Here is a 12,048-nt window from a genome sequence, read left to right on the forward strand (position 1 = left end):
TAATTTTAATCAAGTATAAAGAATTACAAATCCATTAAAACATGTTAAAAAGTTATAAAAATCAAAATGATTAAATTGTGTCTTGTAGTGTCAGCTTCAGAATAACATTCTGCTCTTGTTCTTAAGTTCTTCTATCTTATATAAAATATTTGACATTGGTACACCCCACTATTAAAGTGATGCAAGTGTAGCTCTTATAACATTAATGGGGAATATGAAATACACTAGCTGTGTATGTGTAAATTCACATTGCAAAATCATAGTGTGTATTTCCTATGTTTAGTTTTTTTTTTGTTTTGAGAACTATAATGATAATTAGTATTTCATCAATTTTAGTTCCAGCATAAGCAACTTTGTTTTTATCATATATGCCACAAAATATTACCTCTATAAGTTAGAATATAACACTGCACCAAGTCTAAATCACTACTTATGGTTCTATACAACAATAAACTCAAATGTACATGTGCCTATTTTTGTTAGTAAACCATCAAGCAACAAACACAGTAATTTTTTTAACAAAGTTTGTACAGCAATGATAGTTTAAAATAAATGCATAATTTTGCTTTATATATAATTATTTTTGTTAAAAAATTGTAATATAAAAGAAAACTAAGAGAACCAAAAATTAGTAAACAAACCACAATATCAATATTTACATCAATGCTACATTAAATACTCATTAGTAGGAAGGTGTATATTTCATAACACAAATTTTTGTTAATGTTTGGAATAAATAATCTCTTTGACAGCCAAAGATGAATTACAAATTTAAATGAACAATATTGTAAAGATTAAGAGTAATAATAAATCAACTTCAAAAAATTTGTAGGTTAAAATAAATTTCAAACAGGTACTTACCCCTGAAATACTGAAAGCCTTTCCTTATTGCATTGCTTTCCTGCTGTCAACAACTGTGTGACTCAAAGTTTTGAATGTCCTTAATGCAATGCAGAGCATGCATCAACTTACCCATAATTCTCCACTCTCCCACCTTATGTAAGCCCTGTTTTTCATCCATGATTCATATTTTCTTGCTGACATTTGTGCTGTTAAGTTTGCTCCATCCATGTTAAAGAACTACCTTGTGCATCTGATCCATCTTGTGTATCATAATATATCCAAACACCTTACGAGTGAATTTTTTGAGGTATACCTCATCAAATTTGCCATCTGGCAATGTCTTTGGCTTTCCAGTCTCAGTACCCATTATAAGGCATCATACAGGCTAGCTTGTGGATGAATTCAAAGACATTTCTAAACTTCTATCTACAACATATTACTATATTTTCAGCTTCAGAAATCAATGTTTGCCAGCTATGGTTATTCACCAAGCCAGATGGAAGCCACAGCAGGAGAGTTATTTTAAACTACCTGTTTATTTACCACTTAGACCCACATCTATGTTGCATAGTAATTCAAGTTTGTTTTTCTTTGCTTCCCAACACTTTTGTTAACAACTACAAGGTGTCTACAGTTGAGAAGTCGTTCAATTGAGCAATACAAAAAAAACTTTACTCTTTTCTTTTAGGAGATTCTATGTTTACACAGTTTAATGCAACTAAGGTTATTACCTACCCCTGCATTTCTTCTTATCATACCCGATTATTTGCAGTCTCTCCTTCTCTTTAGAGATTCTGAATTTATTTGAATTAGTCCAGTAGGAACTCTTGCATGCTATTTTAACTTCTGCATTTTTTCTGCATACAATTTAACCCCCCACAAACACAACAAGATGATACAAGATTTTCCATCATGACTGCAACTTAGAAATATGAATTATGAAGAAAGTACAGCATATACCACACATGCAATAAATCACATGAAAGGTGGGAGAGTGGGTAGTAACGGGGTTAGGTTAATACATGAACCTAGAGTCACATGGTTACTGACAGCAAGTCAACATGGAATGGCTTTCTATATCTCAAGAATAAATCTACCAGTTATTGTGTTCTTTCAACTGGGAAGATAAATCCTATTTCATTAATAGAAAATTTGAAATATTTTAAAAAGTGAGCAGTTTTACCTTATTGCACTGGTAAACATTTGTTCTCAAATCAATGCAGAGATACATAATGTTCTATTTTTCAAGTTAAGTCTCAGAACTGTTAATTAGTTGCAGTTCATTAACAGCATTCCCATCAAACTCTCTTATAAAAAATCTTGTCATTTTTATTAAAATATACATTATTTTAAACAAAATAAAAAAGATTTTTCCTGATTTCTATCCATAATGTAGGGTCAACTCCATAAATAACTGCATGTTTTATAGATTTCTTCATCAATCTACGACCAAAAGTTGTAATTCATTTTGTAAAAGTTAAATTGTCGATGTCAAGCAATTAAAAGCAATCAGGAAACTGAAACTAAAGGCCTTTGTACGAAAATAGCTAAGACAGTAAAAAGTTGATTTTGTATTAGTTGGGAAGAAAAGAAGGCAAAAATTAAAATGTTTTCAGGAAGATATCACATTAGTGAATGTAAATCTAAAACTTCAAATGAACACAAGGTAGTAAATGTCATCATTGAACTCGAGAAGTTTGTAAAACTTTCTCCATTTCTACACATTGAAGTATTGTACTTTTAAAAAAATCATAATGTAAAACTGTGCCATCATTGAACTCGAGAAGTTTGTAAAACTTTCTCCATTTCTACACATTGAAGTATTGTACTTTTAAAAAAATCATAATGTAAAACTGTGCCACGATCTTTACAACATAGGATCTGCCAATGTTGTCATTTGCCAACATAGTATATATATATATATATATATATATACACACACACACACACACACACACACACATACACTGTCAAGTCTGGGACTGATATTTAAATGTAATCAATTAATAAAGAAAAAATTATTATGAATAAAGCCACTCTTAGCTTTCTTGTTATTGAGATGTGGCTAAAATTAATGCAATAACAAAATTTAATAATCATTTTTAAAAATAGTAAGGTATTAACTACACCAGTACTTAGTTTTGTCTTATATACTGTAAATGGACTCTGAATAAACCCTTGATAAATCTTGGATATAATGAAATTTTAGTCATATTACAATAAACTACTCATTCAGGCACTAAATACATACTCAGTGATATTATCAGAAGTTAACATTAAGCCTAATCTATCAATTTCTGTTATTTGTTACAGCCTTCATACTGTAATACTGATTTTCAACATCCTACTATATTTTATTTTACATGCATCTTTAATAACACTCAGAATGTACATTAGTTAATAATTTATTTTCCAATTTCTTATTAACCAGTGCAGTTTAGCCTTAGTTCACAGTTTCTGTTCTCACTTGAAGTACATGTTCACTAATATCTCCCAACAGGAAATCAAATCTCTTCCTATTCAGAAGAACATAAGAAGGGGCATAGTACTGATCATTTTCTGATTGAAATACTCGATGTCCAAAGGAAGACTTGTCCAGTGACATTCCTGATTTGGCAAACATCTCAATGGCAAGTGATGTATTATCATTTACTAAGGTATCAGACACCTGAGGAACACCCATTGGTTTGTTTGGACACTGCTGATCAATAAGAGCTTTCCTCAGTTCACGTGGCCGAAGACACCATCGGCAACTCCAACCAGCTGGTGTCTTCAGAGATCCAACTTTCCAGTAGCTTAACTTCTCAAAGTTCATCTGAAATTCTGTTAACAGTTTTGAATTTGTATCCCACTTCCTTTCTTGCAACTTTTTTATACTGTAGTCACAATAGGAGCTGAAAAATGTAAAGGAACATGCCATTAACTTAATTTCACTCCTGTTGCTATTGGTCTTGTAGCTTGGTACAGATTCAAGCAATGCAAAATTATACATTACAGTCCTTAAATGGAAGCCAATTGGCTCTGGAAAACCATTGTAGAGTTTGAAGAAAAGAAGAACATCACGAGATGGAATATCTGCCATTTTAGAAAATACAAACATGTCATCAGGACGAAAATCTGATAACATTTTTAAACCATTCTTCCATAATTCCATCTGAGATACATATTCCCATGCACTATCTTCTATGGATTCAAACCCTATAGAACTAATATCATCTATAGAAACATAAATAATTTTACTGTGAAATTTCTTAAGAAATCCTTCTTGTAGTTTGGATAAAAGAGGTGAAGAAGATTCATCTTCCATAGTAGAACAATTCTGTTCTGCTATAAGAAATGCATCCACTGAACTGTTCAACTCATTGACACGGATCTCCAAGAGATCATAATCTACTGTGAAGACAACACCATTGATAATTCTCCTGGGACGATCACGTCTTTTGATCCATACTCCTGGTTTAGTGCCATCCAGTAAGAACTCTGAACTCCACACAGACTGTGGAAGACCACAATCTGAGCCATACCAACCAGTCAAACAAATACATTTACTTTTTTTTTAGTATCTGGTGTAATTCACACCTTGGGTGAAGCACCATACATTGTTACTTATTTCAGTATAAAAGGAATTCATGTCCTCTTGATGTGTCAATGGTATATGAAAGAGACCTGACTGGTGAAAGCTCTGATACACGTATCCAGAAACAGAACCAGCTGGACTGTCACTAAACAGAATAGATTGTGAAATCTTCTTTCCAGAATAGTAGTGCCAGATCAAAAATCCCTGAACCAATGCAAGCAGAAATAAGATTTTCTTCATGGCACCACTATGGAAGTGGTCACAACATCTCTGAAAATAAAGTTTATATTTTCAGCTTAAACATATATACATATCTAAAAACCTTAAATTGTGGTTATTATTGAAACACATACAATCAATGAGACAATGACATCACCAAATATGTAATACAATCTGTAAATGTACAAAAAACACATACAAACACTTATAACAAAATGTAAATGTATCACATAAAATAGTGTTAATATAAGATAAAATGACTTAACCTATTCAAAAATATTCTGCTAAGGTGATATCTTATTGGAATACTGTTATACAAACTAACTGCCTAGTCTTTGTTAAAAGAAAAATATAATTCCAGGTAATTCAAAACCTTGTCTCTCTAATACATTCCAGGAGTTCTATATGAGCTAAAAAACATTAACAAATCATTTTATGAAAAACAAAAATTTCTTCACATAAAAATATCTGTTCTATGCTTTCTTTTATAAAACACTTCTAAAAAAGAAAGCATACATAGTTAAATTGTTTAGTTTTTGTGAACTGTCTTTTATAAAACATGTACGGTATCCAACTGCCAGTCTTATCTTGTTTATTAGGCTTCTGGAGTTCATCAGGAATAATCTTGCAGCCTTACATTTTAAAATACAGTATCTAGCACCTAACAGATAAATTTCAAACAACATTTCTTAAAAAATAACACTATCATAAATTTTCAGATACATTCTCACCTGATTCAAAATGAAACATTTTCCTGTAACTGACATCATGCCTTATTAGTATTACAGGTATACATCAACATATGAGCATTTATAAATTGAATGGCAGGTGGTAGACTGGCTTTCTTCTCATACTAGCAGGTACATATTAGCTTATAAAGCTTTGTCATCTGGCTGAAGTTTAGTTTTCACTGCAGATAACATCTTAGTATAGCTTTATTCTCCTTCCTAGAAAAGTTGGATTTTAATGATTTTTTAACTATAAAATATAGTACTTGCACAGACATGTGCTCATGTAATGAAAAACTTATGTAAATGTTTAATGTCAAAATATCAGCATGACCCATACATAAAACACAGTTAATATCATTTTAAAAAAAAGCTTTATGTATTCCACCCAATGAAATAACTTAGATTAAGTATTTATTTTAACTAGAATTTTAGCTTATGCTACATAGTTTTTGGAATAAACAACTTTAAACAAAGACAAATTTTTCAAACACAATCAAATTAGATTCCTCACAAATAAACAAATTTTGGAAGAAAAAAATAACCTAGAAAAAAAATTAACAAGATACTGATTTGGTTAATTATGAATATATAATTTAATATTACACTCTAAAAAACATAACATGCAATTAAATCTGAAATTATATTATGAATAACTTGATACTAATGTACAGAACATTCTACTAAACTATGTAATTTTAGTTTTTGTATACATAAAGAATTGACACTTAATTGTAATATTTGTGTAGTTTAACATGATAATGACACTGCCAACAATATTATCAACTCAAACTACTATATCTTGTCTGATGAATGCCCCCACTGATGTGATCTGATGCTCAAAACCAAAGTGAAAGGCCTTGTCACAAGCCAGCAGCATAAAACAGACAAGGCATAATTCAAATGATATTATACTTTCTTCTTTATACAAATTAGCCATTAAAGAATGACATAATTCATATTATTATCAGTTTTATTGTGATATAATATCACAAAAATGTAACTATTTTACAGAGGGAAGTTTACTGCTTACCCTATTGCTATGGGTCATGGGCCAAAGGCCATGTCATGTTGCATTTGTTGACTCGCATTAAAACTTTTATTGAATTACTGTTTTATGAATGTATGTCAATAAGTTTGGTATAAAATTGTAGATTATAATTAAATTTTAGTATGATCTATTAGTTAATTTCTAAAAGTAAATATTAAAAAAGAAATTCTAAATATTGATTTTTGTGTGTCACATGGTATGTTGAATGCAGCATTGGTTCAAATTAGATGTTTATGATGTCCAAATACAAAGTCTATAGTTTCTTATGAATTAAGAACTCAAATTACAGATACTGACAAGCAGGAATTTAAAATAAGAACCTCCTATTTCTTCTATTTGCTGAGATACCACTACATTTCCTGAATCAAACACAGTGGCTTACATACACCTACTTCTGTCCCTGATATGTGAATAACCAATCAAAAGCTCACAATGTCTCCCCTAGTGGTTCTTTGAGCCTTTGTAAAGTATTTACGCAGGAAACCCCTTCTTCTCATGACTCGAAATTTCATATTTTTTAGATCCAAATACAGCTTAGTTGCTAAGCTTGATAAATTATAGCAGAATTCTATGGTATTGATATAGTAATTTATAATTTTTGGTTATTTCAAAATGAATATATAAAACCTAAAAAATGATTTCATTTCACATTCTCCACGTGCAAAATTTGATAAGGCTTAGCAACCTATGGCAAGCAGCAAACAAATTCAAAGTTTATAGCTAGAGGAGATAATTATTTTCTATAATTCTTTATTTATTGTTCTATGTTTTAAGAAAAATAACTGAAATTTAAGAACTTATTTTAAATAGTAATAATGTATATACATATGTAATGTATTAAAACTGAAATGTGACCGTATTTTACAAAATACTAGTCCACTTGAACACAGCCAAGACTAGTCACTTTGTAAAAGCCAGTTTTATATTTTTGGATATTGTAACGAGTGCATGTGCGCCACGTCACTTCCACTTCTATAATGTTAGCCAGGCACGGCTGAAAGGTCAATATAATAAAAATGATATATATATATACTTAATTTAAAAACCTGATATTTTGTGTAGAAAATGCCTTGTAATGTTTACCAATAACCTGCAAAATTTTGTAAAGATATGCAGACATGATCAAAAATCATAGTATAATTACTCTCATGTATACTTTTGTGGATACATGCTGGGTGGATACCACCCAGCCCATAATGGAAGGGTTAAAGAAATAATACAAAAAATTAGTGTTTAGGCCTTACATCCTTTCTTCCACCATCAATGGTGTACTATGTGATGGTTCTGCAGTTTCCACTGCAGAAGGCTTTTATGAAATACTCTGAGGACAGTGTTTACATGCTTCTCAAAGTCCATTGGTGACCATCCAGTATTTCAAAGTCCCGTTTGTCCAAAGGACCAATAGTCACAGAATTTTGGTTTTTGCAATACAAGTCAAATTTGAATGAATAAACAAATTTGTTGGTCTATAATAGACAAATGCAATCTCAAATGAAAAGATTAACGGGTATATCTTCGGGGGGGGGGGTCTTGCTTCATTTTAAATGCAAATAACAGAAATATTTCAATCAAGACTGTAGTGTACAGCTCATTGCATTGGCTCAGTATCAAGATAATTTTATGCATGCATACAAGAAAACAATATCAGGGAAATGATGATAAACATTATCTATTCATTCATGAGAAATTGCAACCTTTTAGGTCATATCCTAGGATGTTTTTGTCCTAAAATTTCACAAGTTTAACCAAACAATCAATTTTACATTTTAACTATTAAAAAAACAAAAAAACCACTTAGATCTTTGGACTATCGGGTTTTCAGAGTAATAGGCCCTTGGATTAATGGACAGTCACCAGTCCATCAACTGTGTATGGATGATAACTTCTAAGGACATGTTTAAGCAACCCAAATATACATGGAAAACATTTGTAAATGGTTCAGCAAGAATTCCCACTTGTACTTGAATCTTACATGGGAGCTATGTTCAATTTGACACATGGCTGGATGCTTTGTATTTATAGTACCAAAAAATAATGGTATCCAACATGGACAGCAGTGGTACTTTCTCATGGTACAGTGTCAGGACATTAGTTAGCAACATATAGTCCTTATAACTCTTAAGACTACATCAGTAGTCTCACATAAATATATAAAAAAAAGTTCATCTTGGAATTTATATTGACTCTCCAGATGCTTAACTTACCATTTCAGCTTTAATTTGTAGCCACAGTAAATCACAGCAAAAAAAATTGCAACATGCTCAGTGACATTTTGGAAATGTTATGTTTTTCAGAAGGATGATATTAAATTGCCTAAACTTTTGCAGACACTTAAGTATACATAGGTTTCATTCAAGTGATAACATATTTCCACTTTTCATATGTCAGATAATATTTATAAGCTTCAAACAGTTGGTCTTCCATTTGGGTACTTTAACAAAAGCTTGTAAACATTGTAAGTAACATGCGCTTTGCATGCTTTTATTATTGCAGAACAGAAAACTTTGCATGAGAAGGAGTCAATTTTATGCACCATCTGCATCTACAAATCACCATACTTTAAATGAACTCCTTAGTTAATGATAAGTTTAAAGTAACTTTGGGAAATACTGTTGTATTAAAGAGGGAAATAGCAAATTAAGAACAGAAATGAAGTAAGACAGGAAATGAATAGAATTATGGTAATCGGTGCTTTGGAGAATTATAATGGTACACAGTAATAATATATATATATATATATATATATAAATATATAAATAAATTCAGTTAGCAGTCAGATACAAGTCTAACAGATTTGAGCCTTTAGCTGCTTGCAATGAAGAAAATGATCAAGAGTAGTTTCTTTTCGAGCACACTGAATATTTTTTGGCACAACGAAAAGTAAAATCTTTATTACTAGTTACAGCTGATTAGTTTCATTGATGGTAACTGTGTTACTGAAACTAGTCAGCTGTAATTAATAATAAAGATCTTACCTTTCATAGTGCCAAAGAACATCGGTTGTTTGGTTTTTGTGTTTTTTACTCTTAACAATCAAGATGTTTATATACTGGGAAACTATCATGAAGTATATAGATATTTAGAGTTGGAAGCACAGGAGTCCAGAATTAGAATTTGCTTGCCAGTTGCCAAAGTACAAATAATTATAAAGCACCCTGACAGTTTAGTTAACATAATTTAAAAAGGATATTATCTCTCTATACAAATTACTAGTTAGGCCTCAATTGGATTACTGTGCAGTTTTTGGCTCATTATCTAAAAAACTGAAAATTTGTTCAGGCATAAAAAACTCGTTTCTAAATTCTAAAGCTACAGTAATTATATTTCATTGAATTCAAACTTTCATGACAACAGATTACAGCACTCTTCAACCAAGAAGTCAAATTAAAAATTTTAATTTGTAAACACTAATATTTCACATCTTCCCTTAACTTACTTTCATATCAATTTTAAACTGAAAACTGAGATATCATACCCCATTGTATTTTCTCTGATACAATTATTTCAACAGTTTCACAGTATTTTACTCCAAAATCTCACAAGTCGTGAATTTAATTTCTCTTATTATTAATACACATGTAATTTGTTTAGTTACAATGAGAGTGAGAGCGCGTTATGTAATTTTCGCAATCAGTGAATCTATGTAAATTCAACTTGAAAGATGCATTAGACTATGTATAAAAGTACACGTAGGCAGTACTTACTGTACGCTAATTGTTCCGTGTAGTGCCTTTTAATTTAAGTTGCAAAGGTTATTATTTGTATTACTAGTCGCTAGTTCTTAGTAGGGTTGGTATGGGACATACTTATAGTTACCCTACTACTACTATACTAATACTACTGGTAGTAGAACTAATTGGTCTGTAACAGTAACATTATTTCCATATCTGCAACTTTGATTAAATTTTGTATTTATTCGAACTTTTTAATTTTGCCAAGTTCTTACGTAATCGAAAACATAATAAAATTACATTTTATTCATAATACGAAACTGTGTCAACAATATAAATTTTATAGCTATAACTGTCTCTAATAAAAAAAAAAAAAAAAAAAAAAACCACTTACGAATTACTTGCAAAACATCGGGCTTTCAACTACACGTGCTAAACGTTATGAGACGTTTATCTACACTACACATAGGGAAATGCCCTCTGCTGACATCAATTTTTAATTTAATCAGTTGTGATGCTGTCAAAACGAACAAAACACAAAAAACAAGATTAGCAATTTTTCAATAAATTCTCGTTAACTGTTTTGAATAAACTTGAAAACTAGAAAGTATAGTATTATTAACTTCTTATCAAGCAAGATCAAACAATGTTATGTCAAACAACGGAATGATAGACCAGTATAATTATGATATTGAATACAAAGAAGGAAAATCTCATGGAAATGCCGATGGACTGAGCCAAAGACCCTGCAAAAATGACTGCAGACATTGCTGGAAAAGTGTTGAACTAACCAGGTGCCATCAAGCTGAAGTCAAAGTGACTGAAGGAGTTGATGATGGTGAAGAGGAACAAGGTATAGATATTAAAATATAGCATGAGAAAGACCAATATTTGAAGCCAATAATTGATTTTCTAAAAGCATGTGTTTTGCGCCCTGCTTGGGAGAAGTTGTCTAGCTTAAGCCCTGTGACAAAGAACTATTGGGCACAATGGGACCAGTTGAAGCTTGAAGATGGTATTCTTCTCCGGAGATGGGAGAGTGACGACCTGGCAAATGGTTACACCGAGACAGTTACGGGAAGTTGTGCTGCCTCAATCCCATGATAGTTTAACAGGAAGACATCTCGGAGTTAAGAAAACATTGAGTCACCTGCGACAGAGATTTTACTGGATAGGTATGAGGCAAGATGTCGAAGAATGGTGCAGGACATGCAGTACATGTTGTGCTAAAAGGGGACCCAAGCATAAGGGACGTTCTCCAATGAAGTTATATCAAGTTGGCATTGCTGGTCCTTTGCCTCAAACTCGTGCTGGAAACAAGTATATTTGTGTGGTGATGGATTATTTCACCAAGTGGCCTGAGTTATATGCAATGCCAAATCAGGAAGCTACAACTGTAGCTTTGGCTATTAGTGATTTCTTCTTCAGGTTTGGTATGCCATACGAACTGCATTCAAATCAAGGCCGTAACTTTGAATCAGCTGTGTTCCATGAATACTGCCAGTTGTTTGGCATACGAAAGACCAGGACAACGCACAGGACCACTTCACCTACAGTGTGATGGGATGGTAGAAAAGTACAACTGGACACTGGGACAGGAACTGGCAAAGTTTTGTAATAGCCGCCAAGATGATTGGGATGTCTTACTCCCTCCACTGTTGATGACCTATAGAACAGCAGAGCATGAAGCCACTGGATCCGCTTTAGCAAAGCTGATGTTTGGTCGGGAATTTCGGTTGCCAGTGGATCTGTTAACAGGACGCCCACCTTACGAAGAGTTGCCTGAAAATGTGTCAGAGTTCGTGAAAGTGTTATCTGAAAGGATGGATGATATTCATCATCAAGTGTATTCAAACTTGAAAACATCTTCTGATTCCATGAAGCTATGTTATGATAAGAGATCTACTGAAGTCAGCTTTGTACCAGGAGAGAAGGTGTGGTTGCATAATCCTAGGAAGG

At 32.1% G+C, this 12,048-nt stretch overlaps 1 protein-coding gene across 2 annotated transcripts; it reads right to left on the bottom strand.

Moving 5' to 3' along the window:
* Positions 1-274: 274 nt before the first annotated feature.
* LOC106458764 (beta-1,4-mannosyl-glycoprotein 4-beta-N-acetylglucosaminyltransferase-like) lies at positions 275-10,518 on the bottom strand. 2 transcript variants are annotated; one of them, XM_022385082.1, is made up of 3 exons: positions 10,484-10,518; positions 5,371-5,586; positions 275-4,690 (listed from the first exon to the last, which is right to left on the bottom strand). In XM_022385082.1, exon 3 carries the CDS (start codon positions 4,148-4,150, stop codon positions 3,287-3,289), a length of 864 nt encoding a protein of 287 aa, XP_022240790.1. In that variant the 5' UTR covers positions 4,151-4,690; positions 5,371-5,586; positions 10,484-10,518; the 3' UTR covers positions 275-3,286. The 2 variants fall into 2 exon arrangements, with proteins under 2 accessions (XP_022240790.1, XP_022240791.1); XM_022385083.1 differs by lacking the exon at positions 10,484-10,518 and adding an exon at positions 10,123-10,202.
* Between the last annotated feature and the right edge of the window lie 1,530 nt (positions 10,519-12,048).

Source organism: Limulus polyphemus, unplaced genomic scaffold, assembly GCF_000517525.1.
Source record: "Limulus polyphemus unplaced genomic scaffold, Limulus_polyphemus-2.1.2 Scaffold511, whole genome shotgun sequence".
Lineage (NCBI taxonomy): Eukaryota > Metazoa > Arthropoda > Merostomata > Xiphosura > Limulidae > Limulus > Limulus polyphemus.